Source organism: Pygocentrus nattereri, chromosome 18 (genome assembly GCF_015220715.1).
Source record: "Pygocentrus nattereri isolate fPygNat1 chromosome 18, fPygNat1.pri, whole genome shotgun sequence".
Classification (NCBI taxonomy): Eukaryota; Metazoa; Chordata; class Actinopteri; order Characiformes; family Serrasalmidae; genus Pygocentrus; species Pygocentrus nattereri.
In genome coordinates, this window is record NC_051228.1 from 29,554,200 (window position 1) to 29,568,344 (window position 14,145).

Consider the following 14,145-nt stretch of genomic DNA (forward strand, 5'->3'; position numbering starts at 1 on the left):
GTACATCATGGCTGAGAGATGCAGCTCCCCCTACTGGGGGAAGAGACTTTTTATGGCATATATATATATAATTTTTGGTGATGTAGAAATTTAACCCCCAATTTCAGTGTTTTGCAACAATGCAGGACAGAAGATTTTCTCAGGATATGATGCCTGCATTAATGCAAACAGACTTTGAGTGACAGGTCTTGCATGGTTTTACCTGCAAAATATTGAATGCACTCAGAACATATATAGTTATATAAAAACACAATTACCAACACAGAAGTAAACAAGCAACTTGCATCAGAAATGTCCTTCAAAAATAAAGGCACGATTTATTTGAAAAGAGCACCTGCTATCTCAAGGTACCACTGCATGATAAGTGCTTAGAAAACAGTTCACAATACTCAACTGGCCAGTTTTCTTGTATAACATGGCCTTTTCTATACAACAAATAAGCCCTTAACCGTTTAAAGCAACAAAATCAAAACGGACTTGTCAAACTGAACCTTCCAAGTGGATAAGTGGATACTTGAGGCTAACTGCTTATATTTTTACTGATGAGAGTTCTGGAATAAAATCTGGATTAGTGAAAAAGCAAAGCTACAACTGTTGTAGTGTTTTGTTAGTTTATCAAACTCCTGTTCCGATAAGTCATTCTTTAGCCACCGTTCACTCAAACTTGATTCCTTGTGCGAGTGGAAGGTCCTTGCTGTAGTTGATGGTGCTGTGTGAAGAAAAAAAAGCTTTGTATTTAACCATAAAGCTCAAACGAGGTCAAATATGTTTAGACCTCAATATGCAGCACCTATGAATAAAATAATGACGGCATAAAGGGTTTTTTGAGCAGCAACATAAAATCAGGGTCAGATATTAACCAGAGCTCAGAAATTGCCCATAAATAAATATAAATGTTTAGTAAATAATAAAGCCCATTTGATAAATGTGACCTATTGCATGCAGAAAAAACCCTCAATAGCTCAAAATTGCCCCTGAATATGAAATCCCCCACAATAAATATGAATTTCTGATAGTTTAAATTTAAGCAGGCATCACTGATAAAGTGTGTACACTCACCATGTGGACCTCCTCATGTACTGCTTCCATGAGTCGCTGCCTGATTCGCGTCCACCTCCTGTGTGCTTTTCCCCTCCTGCATACATACATATAAAAAAAAAAAAATTAAAAAAAAAAAAAAAAAAAAAAAAAAAAAACACACACCACACACACACACACACACACACACACACACCATGTTTTGTTCTACCAATAGTTACAAAATCCTGGATCACAAACTGTAATCAAGGTCTGGATTTGAAGAGCTCTATGTTACCCACCAAAAGCTCCTCCAATCTCAGCTCCACTGGTGGGAATGTTGACATTAACGATGCCACAGTCAGAGCCTTTGGGTCTAAAAAGAAACAAAAGCAAATATTCTCAATTAGTGATAAACCATCTCTTGATGATTCTCAATCCTAGTGGGAGTGGTGGTGGGGGGAGGTGAAATGTGACATTACTGTATAATATTTTCTCCAAAAAAAAAAAAAAAAAATATGTTTAAGGCAGCCAAAAGTTGCTGATGAGAAACTTCTTTTCTGTAATTCTGTCTTTTAATTATATAAAAAAAATATACAAAAATTTAGCTTGATATGAAAAGGGATATGAACTAAGAAGGAACACAAGAAGGTCACAAAGGTATATTTTGAATTCAGGTGGACAACCACCATCACAACTAAATACAAAGGCATTCTCTATTCTGTGGAAGCTCCCCCTGGTGGAGCTAGAGGGTCATTTACAATAATACATAGAATAGACTTAAGAATTTATAAACCATTATTTCTGGTGATACCAAACTTTGTCATAGTTTCAGTGTGTTGAAAGCATGCAAGATGTAAGATTTTTCTCACAATCATTACATCATTAGGATTACAAAACAGATTTTTAAAGTTATACTTCATAAGACGTTACTGCACTACATTTAATTGAGACCATATCTGTCCCCAGCATCATTAGGAACATATTAAACAGGAACATATTAAACAAATCTGTATTCCAAATGAGCAAGACTCTCTGATTCTTTTGCATTGTCCTGCTTCATTAGTTACTTTAAGTAGTAATGTGGCTCAATTAAGCTCTCAGCCTAAAAATTGGATGGATGTATGTAAGAATGAATAAATAAATAAAAATAAACACTAGTCCATTTTACATGCCATCATACTCTGACTGAACTAGAAGATAAAGTGCTCTTTAACGTCATGCATGTTTGTATTGGTGTCAGTATTTGCAGTATTTACATATCTAAAACCATCTCAAATAGTCCAGCCAAAACCAGCCTGGGCCGACTCAGTCAGTCCATAACAATCCACCCATACCGTTTACATGATCATATCTTAAACCAGAAGTTAGACTAAGATTGAACTATTGGTGTGTATGCAACCACTGGCAGCATTAGCTGCACTCTTACCCTAGCCAGCGGAACACTCTGCCCATGTCCTTTGTGAAGATGCTGCTGGAAAGGCCCTGTTTGACTTCATTATTCCAGGCAAATGCCTCCTCCTCTGTCTAAGGATAAAAGAAGGAAAACACCCACTTTAAGCTGGTAGACCTGAAAACCCACATGCTTGTAAGGGAAAGGGGAAAACGCCTACCTTGAATTTGATCACATAGAGAATGGGCACAAAGGTCTCTGTGTGGACAATGGGTGCATCGTGTGCCAGTCCAGTGAAGATGGTGGGCTCCACATAGTTACCAGGGCGATCCATTACCTGACAAGGAAATTGAGGCTCAGAATTGATTTCTTTAATGAACTTCTATTCCAGTATGCACAATATCATACCATATGTTCACAAAACGTTAATAAAGGAATGTATAGTGGGTCAGTTTAAGACGACTACTGTGAAAAAATATCCTATTACAATTTTGGCTTTCGCAATGCTGATGATACAGAAGACTACAATATGCAAACAAAGCACTTTGATAAATCATGTTTTTAAGTGCTGTGATCGTCGAGATATTCTATATGAGTGTTTTGTGGTTGTTTTGATGAATCAGCATGATCCAACAAACAACTTGTCAAAATAATGCAGGCTGATTTCTCATGTCATGGGTCCACCCGATACTGATATTGCAAGGTACATCACAAATGCATGCAATATACTCACAGTATAATTATGCCCATATTGTGCAGCCTAAATCAACACTATCCATACAATTAGTATTCAACACCCCAAAATCTGTCACAGCTGTCTTCCGAAATATAGTACAGCAATATGTGCAGCAAGCAAGATCAGAGTGAGAATTAAATTCTGGAGCAGGGAAGCTCAGGGTTACAGATACAGTCACATACAAATGTCTGAATATCCTGGTTAAATTAAGTTTTGTTCATTTTCGAAGTGAAAATAAACCATCCTGTCAGGATCAAATGTAATTATGGCAGTAATTATGCCACTTTTCTGTAAATTTTAAAGCACAATTTTTATTTATTTGCTGTGTTAACATATTGAGGGAATTTCCCCCAGTTTGTTAAATTCAGCCAATAAACCGTAATTGTGCATTAAAGTTTGTTCTCTGCAGAAAATGTGTACTTCAATAAAACACGTACTTTGACCAGGTTTGCCTAAGGTTTTGCATATGACTAGGTTAAATGAACACCTTACACACAAACTTTCTCACACGCAATCATGTATGGGACTCTTTAAAGGGCAGCGCTATACCTTTCCTCCACACACAAGAGTGCCACCTTGCTGCTTGGCCTGCTCTATGGCAGCCAGGTACTGCTGAACAGCTTGCTTGGTGTGAAGAGGTCCATACAGAGTACTAGCTGTAGAGAAATAAACAGAAAACCAACTTCAATTTCTGATTTAACTACAGAAAACAATAAATCTGAATATACTTTCGTCTTTTATACTCAGGAAAAAAAAATTACATTTCGCTACAACAAAAAAAGGAACTTACGGTCCCAGGGGTCTCCAAAGCGGACTTGCTTGTAGGCTTTCGCTAATCTCTCCACAACCTCATCATGAACACTCTCATGCAGCATCTAGTGAACACAAAACAGGGATAGTTCGCTGACACCAAACAACTGTCTTTGTCCTAATCACAACAGCTAAAAGCTCTTAATGAATAAGAGAAGGAGACCACAGAAACAGCTTCATTTTGACCTTGCTTCCATCTTCAATCTACATGGAAATTTCTCTACCACACATTTTAATAGGAACTATACTACAAGCACTACAAAATAGGCTCCATTAATACAGCTGAAAAGTCTGATTTGCAATAACCTATTAGCTTTGGCTCAGTGGATTTGTTCCCAAGGCTTTACTCACCAGTCTCCTGGTTGTGGTGCAGCGCTGGCCTGCAGTCCCCACAGAGGCAAAGAGAGCTGAAGGCACCACTAGGTTCAAGTCAGCATCCTCAAAAACTGATGACAAGAGACAAGCATTTAATGTCCAGACAACCAGTCAAGCACTTAGAGTATGGCAGTGTACTAGGAATGGGCAATCGGACAATTAGCCTGTTTGCACCACACAACTTGCATTAGCATACATTTCAGCAAGCTTACTGACACAACCATGATTTAAAAAAAAAAAAACCTAGTCTGACAAATTGTGTGTAAAATCATAACATATAATTTTCCTTATAATTAACAAGTTATACACAATTTCTGGTCATTTTCATTTCTTTTTTTGCTTGTTAAATGTACAGGCTTAAGCTAAACAAGCTGTTTCCATCAAATCATACACGGCATTTTCAAGAGCCAGTCACTTTCATGGCCACAGGTGTATAAAACAAGCACCTAGGCATGCAGACTGCTTCTACAAACATTTGTGAAAGAACGGGTCGCTCTCAGGAGCTCAGTGAATTCCAGCGTGGTACCTTGATCGGGCGCCACGTGTACAGTCCAGTCATGAAATTTCCTCGCTACTAAATATTCCACAGTCAACCGTCAGTCATGTTATAACAAAGTGGAAGCAATTGGGAACGACAGCAACTCAGCCACGAAGTGATAGGCCACGTAGTGCGGGGTCAGCGGATGCTGAAGCACATAGTGCGCAGAGGTCACCAACTTTCTGCACTGTCAATCGCTACAGACCGCCAAACTTTATGTGGCCTTCAGATTAGCTCAAGAACAGAGTAGAGAGCTTCATGGAATGGGTTTCCATGGCCGACCAGCTGCATCCAAGCCTTACATAACCAAGTGCAATGCAAATCGTTGAATGCTGTGGTGTAAAGCGCCGTGACTGGACTCTAGAGCAGCGGAGACGTGTTCTCTGGAGTGACGAATCACGCTTCTCCGTATGGCAATCTGATGGCTGAGTCTGGGTTTAGCGATTGCCAGGAGAACAGTACTTGTCTGACTGCATTGTGCCAAGTGTAAAGTTTGGTGGAGGGGGGATTATGGTGTGGTGTTGTTTTTCAGGAGTTGGGCTCGGCCCCTTAGTTTCAGTGAAAAGAAACTTTTAATGCTTCAGCAGACCAAGAGATTTTGGACAATTTCATGCTACCAACTTTGTTGGAACAGTTTGGGGATGACCCCTTCCTGTTCCAACATGACACACCAGTGCACAAAGCAAGGTCCATAATGACATGGATGAGCGAGTTTGGTGTGGTAGAACTTGACTGGCCTGCACAGAGTCTTGACCTCAACCCGACAGAACACCTTTGGGATAAATTAGAGCGGAGACTGCGAGCCAGGCGTTCTCGTCCAACATCAGTGTCTGACCTCACAAATGCGCTTCCGCAAAAGGGTGGGCCAACATCATATTAAACCCTATAGTTAAGAATCATCCAAATTCATATGAGTGTGAAGGCAGATGAGCGAACACTTCTGGAAATAGTGTATATCATTCCCAGCTATTAAGGTCATTTATTTTTAGCTGTTTAAGTTTAAAATGCTTAAGTCAACATTTTTGCAACCTATACTGTCCTGTAAGAGTTTAATTCTTGTAGAATTTTACACTACAAACTTTGAATTTATGCTAAACGAATCAGCCCCAAACATCAGTTATCTGTGTCCCTGATTATTAACAAATCAGTACTGGCCCTGAAAAAAGTTTGCTTCAGCCAACAACACAGGAATGAAGAAAAAATGTAGACAATCTGGAGGCCCTGAGGACAGGGTTGAGAACCACTGGTCTAGAACCAACAGACAAACTGTAAACAACAGCCAGTGTGCAGTAGCTGTATACTAATGTAGCTAATTGGAGGTCAGCCTATTAAAATTTTAGCTTATTATATTCATTTATTTTTTAACAATTGTTTTATTTTTCCTCTTGTTCATTCTCAAATATTTCTGCAAAGCTTTACTAAAAACATTAATAGCCTTTTTCATTTCAACACTACTGTTTTGTTGGCATATTTTGTCCAATTTGCCAAATTGTTAATAAACCCCCAAAAATCAATACCATGATGCAAATCATACAAGCACAAATGTCTTCAGGTATTGTGATGTAATAATTTTGCCATGTTACCTGCTTTTACTGTGTACAGACCTTTGAAACAATAACTTACCAATGATGGCATTGTTCCCTCCCAGCTCTAGCAACTGGCGACCTGTTCAGAAAATAGGCCTACTTAGAAGTCTAAAAACATCTGGACAAATGTATAATTCTTTATAATCTTCACTCATTAAGCTACAAGCTGACCTGTGGTAAAAGCAAATGATGGCATGCAAGATGAATCAAACATTAAATGCTAACTTATACAGGGTGCTTACCAAACCTCTCCTGCACCATCAGAGCCACCTGTTTGCCCACATGAGTGCTGCCAGTGAATGACACCAAGTCCACTCGCTCATCTTTAGCTATCGCCGTACTGCAGACAGACCACATGAAACATCAAACCTCAACCACAAACACAAGCTCCACACAATGCCACTGTAAATCTCCCAGAGGAACAAAGTTTCACATTTACATGACACAAACAATTCAGAACTGCTCCTCCCCTCCCACACAGCGAGTTACAGTCTGAAGTTTGTTATGACCACAGATTGTAAAGAGTTAAAAAGAGAATGGAAGGATCCCTTGCAAAGTCTCTTGGCTTTAGCCGTTAACCATTAGACTAGCATGGAGACCAGCATTTAATGCGCACTACCTAGGGTGCCCTTCATTCAGCCAGATGCTTTAGGTGATGACACTGTCTTAGACCTGATCCTCCCTGCTATCCAAAAGGCAGTGGAGCTACTCAGTTGATACTAATGGCATGAATGACTCATAATATTTGTCAATTTTCAGCAGCGTCTGCTGCTTGTAGATGAAAAATCAATTTACTGTACCGTGACATATACAAAAAAAAAAACAAACATAAGAAGACTTATACCATGACAAACTTTTGGCCCTGCCACCCACTACCATACTGAATCTCGTGCTTGTCTTGTCTGCTTCTGTGTCATTTCAAAACTGTTCTGTCAAGTCCAAAGTGCTGGGACACAGAGCCAAAACTACATTACGCGCGTCTCTTTCAAAAGGATTTGAAAGCTCACAGTACACTCTGTTATGAAACAGCAATGCTGCACTTACCCAATATCAGCCCCGCCACACGTCATAGAGCAGATAGCACCAGGGAGGTTATTCTGCTCCAGGACTTCAGCAACAATCCTGCATGCACATATAAAAATAAATTACCTGAGGCATGACCGAACATGCAGTTTACATTACCAACAATAGGGGTTACCAATAAGGGGTAACATTTTGACATTTAAAACTCTGTTAATGAACCGTACAAAACAGAAATAATATCTGTTGCACAATGGTTGACAATAATTTGAAGATATACTTACTTTGTAACTGCTACACTTGTAAGAGGTGTGGTTGGAGCGCCTTTCCTATAAAAAAGAAGAAAAGGCATTATAGGTGGAGAATGGCTCTGCATATAATGTCCTTTGTGTTTAAAAGCATCTTTGCTACTGTGATAATTAAACAGCCCAAATCCTACTTTTTTTTCTTAGATTCCCCCCCATCACATGTTGTTTGTGCGGTATTATGTGCCAAAACAGTCATAATTCAGGCTTATATGATCACTGTCCAACCTCTCTGTGTCTCCCTTCTAATTAATCAGGCTTTTTTGGTTACTTACACTTTAAAGAGCCCACATTGAGTGAGGAAAGTTTTTGTCACAAAGTTTCAAAACTTGCATTTACCATACATTCAATATCGAAAAACTAACCTGTAAAAACAGGCCGTATCAAATTTACTGTTTTCTTGATGTCACAAAAATCAGTGCACTTACATATATCCTGCTATTCAGTCTACAGCAGTCAAGCTCTGCCCATTCACACTTAAGTTACAACAAGTGTTTCAGTCTGGATTATTATGTACACAAAACCAAAACTTTACGAGTAAACTTCCAGGGGGAAAAAAAGGAAAAAAAACAGAATATTTGAGACTTTTTAAAGATTTAAACTTTAAGATTTTTGTAAATGATATCAATTCAAAGTAAGTATAACAAACTCCTTTTTTAAAGAAAATGGTATGAGCCCTTTAAGATGATATCTAGCAGTCTCACCAAAGGCAGACGTTGCCACAGATGAGCGCAATAGCGTTGTTCCAGCCATACACTGCTACAGGGAAGTTAAAGGCAGTGATGATGCCCACCAGACCCACAGGGTTCCACTGCTCAATCAGGGCATGACCTGGTCCTAAAATTACAGCACAGGAATGCTTAGTGACTTCTTTATATATCCAGCATTTAGGGCTGCACAATAGATCTTTCTTAATCCTTATTGTGATATTGGCCTTACTGATATCACAGAAAGCCACAATGTGAAGATGTGGCCTCTAACCCATCACAATGTTTTTTTGTTTTTTCTCCGGACGCAAGCCTTCCTGACCAAAGTTCCATAGAAGCATTTTTAATCATTCTGGAAAATTAGGATGTTCATGTAATCCAGCAAAAACAAAGTCATTTGGCCAAAGCAGGAAAATATTTAATTTTTTGTCAAATTACTGTTTAACCAAGACCTTTTAATACATTGCAATCCATAAAGCTTTCATAAAAGTGTTCTTTCCACACTGTGCACCCCTAACATTTTTATTCCAATTAGATTTCTTATAACAAAATAGTATTAAAGTGGATAATTTAGCAGAGCTGGTATGACGTACTTTCAGAGGGCAGAACGGGGCCACCAATCATGCGAGAAAGCCCAACAGCGTAGTCACAAACGTCAACATACTCCTGCACCTCACCAACTCCCTCTACATAAATCTTCCCCATCTCCAGAGACACCTGCCAATGGAGCAGCAGAGATCTTTCACACTACGCACTTCTGACATTTCATTTCATTCAGAAAATGGATAAATAGTTTTGGGCAGTAACTGTACCAGACTGCCGAGCACTTTGATCTTCCTTCTCAGAGCATCTCCTATCTGTCTCACAATCTCACCTCTCTTTGGAGCAGGGATCTGCAGAAACCAGAAAAAGACAAGTGATCTATTGATTAAAAGGGTAATACAAGTGAAAAAGAGGGCCAATATAAATGATTCCCTGCTGTGAATAACAGAACATAACTGACATGAAGAACTGCTTTCAGTGTCCCCCCACCCCAAAAAAAAAAAAAGGTCATGTAAGTTTTATTATGCTGAACTGTTTTTAACTGGGTTTCATTACCATTCGTCATGAAGGTGACACAATGTAAAGGAAAGGCAAACTGTGTGGAAAAAATGAAAAACAACAAAAATGGAGATGTTCTTCAGACAGAGACGATATACAGATGTCGGTCTCTGAGTAAGTTTGCTGTTTGAGGCTGCTTTCTTTTTGTTTCTCTTAATACTTACATCTGTCCACACTTTCCATGCTTCTCGTGCCTTCTGCACCGTTTCCTCATATTCAGCCATGGTGGCCTGGTGAAAGGTAATGAAAGAATATTTTATGAAGATCAGATATTAACCATGTAGTACCCCGGAGGTTTCTTTATACATTTACTTATTTGTTTTGGCCAGATTCCACAATTTAGCAAGAGAGTCCCACAGAGTTCTTTTTAAACTGCCATTACTTAAAGTACCATCACTCCTCCACTTACACAAGTCCTCTGGACTTGGACTGAAGAACAGAATAAGCCAAATCAGCATTCGTCTGTAGTTTCTCATTCACAAAAGTGTCTTCATATGCAAAAAAACATTGATAAGCAAAAAACTTATCTGATGATGTTTTTGGAAAATCTGGATGGTGTTCCTAGGCATCTGGCTAGATTTTATGGACCCCAACCTTTTGGGCCATTCTGTCAATGATCCCACATTATTTCTAGAAGGCACATTAGGAATAAAGGTAACGTGTGCAGTCAGAATTTACATTACCTGTCGCACTCTAGCAATGGGCTCATTGTTAGCAGGACAATATGATGTGACCACCTAGAAAGAAAAAAGAAACAGACATATAAATCTACTGAATCCAATTAAAACTAACCAGGAGTAAATCTCATCTCTTAGTGAAGGGTCTTTCAGTGGTCTGTAATGCCGCTAATTTGACAGACCAAGAGGCACCATTAAAACAACATCCCCCCTCCTATAATGCTGTTATAACTGCACTGTCATGCTTGCTAAGTACATGAACGAAGACTTTTACACGTTTGGACCTCGAAGTTCTACGCCTGGCAGCTCCTCTTGTAATCATTCATGGATTTGTTTACAGCAGGTGGGCATTTCGGCCACGTCGACACTAATATAATCCAGCAGGGGGCGCCGCTGCTGCCGGCTACAGATCAGAGAAGGAATTTGATGAAGTGGCTAGTTAGCTTTCCAGCTAAAAAACAAATATGCTGAACAGATTTTTCCACATGTACTCAAACATCACCAGCTGTGGCCGAACTGGACATAGCTTTAGTCTCAGTCAGACAGCTGGACTGGTGTGGATAAGAGGTTTAAGAGAGACAGCCAGGTAATTTAGCATGTTACCAGCCTGCTAGCTACTTTCCCTGAACTGCGAGCTAAGTTAGCTCTTCATGACGCATGTGGTCATCAAATGAATGAAAAACGGTCAAAAACATTTTATTTCATACGGATATCCCTTTTCCTTCCTGAAAAGCCTGACCAGCTTCTGCAGCTAGTTAGCTACACTTTATATTTTTATGACACTTATCATAGCTTACAAAGACAGTGCATGAGGCTAAAGTCAGCTTCTTGGCCGAATTGTCCCGTTCCACCTTAAAGCAGTTGGGGCAATAGTAACATGTTGCATTAAGCCGTCGTGATCCACCGTGTAAAAGCCGCGGTGGAACGGGAAACTTCAGAGAAGGTGCTGGCTAATAGGAAGCCGACTTCAGCTTCGTAACTAGTGCCAACATTTTACATTTATGACAAAATCAGCAAAGCACTGAGATAGTGTGTACTTAACTCCTGAGATATCTAAATAAAGATAGCTATTTACTAACTTAGCCAAGTTACACGTTACACAACAGCAGTGCTGGCACCAACTGCTCTGGCACCATCACGTTAGCAGACTGATGCTAACGTGACAGCGGTAGGTTAACTAACTAAGATGTAGGCACATTTTCAGCCTAGGAGCTGCCAGCTGTGTCGGCCTGGATCCAAGCCGTCGGTCAGCGAACTAACCTGTTTCACAGTGAGGCTGCCAGCGGTGGGCCTCGTCGAGTAAAAGTGGCTTCGGCGACCATCTTTCACCCCTAACGTTATATATTTAGAAGTCCTGCGGATGCCAGCGGCTAATCTCTTTCTCGGCTTACCTCTCCTGTGCCTCCCCAGGTCCCGTTGTAAACACCGTTGTTGTCTTCGCTCAGGCCTAGTTCTTTAAGCCAGGCGTATTTCGGCTGGTTGATGAGGAGTGTGGACATGGCTGCAGACGGCAGAAGGCGGACAGAGTGGACTCTGGCTGTGAGGGCAGAGTGCCGGAGCGCGGAGAAAAGCACAACGCGCTGCATGGTGAACTGGAGCGGAGCAGCGTGTGCGCGGGCGGCCGTAGGATGGCCAGAGACGCCTCTGATTGGCTGAGTGCCCTCCCGCCCCCTTCACCCGCGTCCAAAATAAAGCCGAACTACCCGTTACTACTGAAACTGTGGCTGAATATTTTTACAGGTTTTAGTTCATTGTTAAGCCGGACTGTTTCCAGCCCAAATCATTTAAACAACTCTGCACTTACATGTTGTTATTTGTTGCCAAATTTACGCAGTTGAAATTGCAAATTGAAACCCTGAATATGATTTTATTTAGTAAAAATGCTGTGAATGAAGCATGTTTTATACTGTTACATACAGACTGAACTGTTACTGACAGGGTTTCACAAAAACTTCAGATGGTAGAGCTTAAAGGAACACTCAATCAATTTTCTAAAACATTCCACATAATTAAATGTTTGCGATATAAACTAAGTCATTCAGAGAAGTTTGGTGTGACATACTTCATTTTAGAGGAGAAATGTTTACAGTTGTAGTAGGAACCAGACGTCTGAAGAGTTTAATATTACCCCTCCAAAAGCTCCATCACAGAAGTTATTACATGAAATGGTTTGACATATGCTGCCTTACACATTGTTGTATATGATAGTTTTGTGGCAAAGTTGTGACTTGAAATCTATTTTAGTAAATTTACTTTAATCCTTTTTACTTTAGTAGTCCCCATAGACAACACTTTTCAGATTGTGTGACTATTTTACGATCTTTAGTCTCACATATAAAATGTCAGAAGGCACATGTAGGTTCACTCATGATATATATATATATATATATATATATATATATATATATACACACACACACACACACACACACACACACACACACACACACACACACACATATATATATATATATATATATATATATATATATATATATATATATATATATATGTGAACCCCATGTTTTCCACTGTGTTTTGTCACCTCCTCTTTTAACAACTCTTGTTTCATACAATATTTTAGCTGCTCAACAGTTTGGGGTCTCTTTTGTTGTATTTTTCACTTCATAATGTGCCAAATGTTATCAGTGGGTGACAGGTCTGGACTGCAGACAGGCCAGTTTAGCACCCAGACTCTTTTAATATGGAGCAATGTTGTTGTAATACATGCAGAATGTGGTTTGACATTGTCTTACTGAAATTTTAAGGCCTTCCCTGAAAAAGACGTCATCTGGATGGCAGCATATGTTGTTAAACATGTATGTATCATTCAGCATTAATAGTGCCTTCATAGATATGCACCTCACCCATGCCATGTGCACTATTGCACCCCTATACCATCATGAATACTGGATTTTGAACTGTGCACTAATAACAAGCTGAGTGGCCTTTAACCCAGTGGACAGTGTCCATGATTTCCAAAAAGAATTTCAAACGTTGATTCAGACCACAGGACACTTTTCTACTTCACCTCAGTCCATTTTAAATGAACTCGGGCCCAGAGAAGGTGGCAGCATTTCTGGATCCTGTTTATTTATGGATTTATGCATTTTACAATTTTAACTTGTCTATGTTTTCATAGACAGTTGTTTTCAGAAGTGTTTCTGAGCCCATGCAGTGATTTCCACTACAGAATCATATCTGTTTTTAATGCAGTGCCACCTGAGGGCCCAAACATCACGGCCAGCCAATACTAGTTTTCAACCTTGTCCCTTGTATACAGGGATTTCTCAGGATTCTCTGAATCTTTTAATGATATTATGTACAGTAGATGATGAAAAACAAAAGTTATTTGCTATTTTGTGTTGAGAAATGTTCTTAGATTGTTGCAATATTTGATCGTGCGGTCTTTCCCAGAGTGGTGAACCCCTCCTCATCTTTAATTCTGAAAGACGCATTCTTTCTGGGATGTTCTTTTTATACCCAGTCATGTTACTGACCTGTTGCAAATTAACCAACAGGTGTTTCTTTAGCTTTATACAGCTTTACCAGCCTTTTGGTGCCCCCGTCCCAACATTTTTGGAAAGTGTTGTTGGCATCAAATATAAAATAGTCATATATTTAAAAAACAAAACAAACAAACAAAAAACAATATCAGTTTCAACATTTGATATGTTGTATTTGTATTATTTTCATTTAAATATATGGTTTAGATGATTTGCATATCATCGCGTTTTGTTTTTGTTTACATTTTTCACAGCGTCCCAGCCTTTTTGGAAATGGGGTTAATAAAATAAATAAAATGTATATATGTGCTTTGTATTTGTATTGTGACAGCTGGTTCCTATCTCCAAATCTGTCTGTTAGTTTCTCTACAGTG

General features: G+C 39.4%; 1 protein-coding gene across 1 annotated transcript; it reads right to left on the bottom strand.

The window, feature by feature from the left end:
• Nucleotides 1–292: 292 nt before the first annotated feature.
• On the bottom strand, nucleotides 293–11,883 carry aldh7a1 (aldehyde dehydrogenase 7 family, member A1). The gene is made up of 18 exons (XM_017692691.2): nucleotides 11,657–11,883; nucleotides 10,272–10,325; nucleotides 9,753–9,818; nucleotides 9,300–9,380; nucleotides 9,081–9,204; nucleotides 8,485–8,617; nucleotides 7,760–7,804; nucleotides 7,500–7,577; nucleotides 6,698–6,795; nucleotides 6,493–6,534; nucleotides 4,308–4,402; nucleotides 3,937–4,021; nucleotides 3,696–3,802; nucleotides 2,631–2,747; nucleotides 2,447–2,544; nucleotides 1,320–1,393; nucleotides 1,060–1,135; nucleotides 293–709 (listed from the first exon to the last, which is right to left on the bottom strand). Exons 1-18 carry the CDS (start codon nucleotides 11,849–11,851, stop codon nucleotides 655–657), a joined length of 1,623 nt encoding a protein of 540 aa, XP_017548180.1. The 5' UTR covers nucleotides 11,852–11,883; the 3' UTR covers nucleotides 293–654.
• Nucleotides 11,884–14,145: the final 2,262 nt, after the last annotated feature.

Coding starts and splice junctions, on each gene's coding strand:
- aldh7a1 (XM_017692691.2), bottom strand. CDS start 11,851: ATGCAGCGCGTTGTGCTTTTCTCCGCGCTCCGGCACTCTGCCCTCACA. Junction 8,618..9,080: donor CCCCGTTCTGCCCTCTGAAA/GTACGTCATACC, acceptor CTGTAATTTTAG/GACCAGGTCATGCCCTGATT. Junction 2,545..2,630: donor TCTATGTGATCAAATTCAAG/GTAGGCGTTTTC, acceptor TTTTATCCTTAG/ACAGAGGAGGAGGCATTTGC.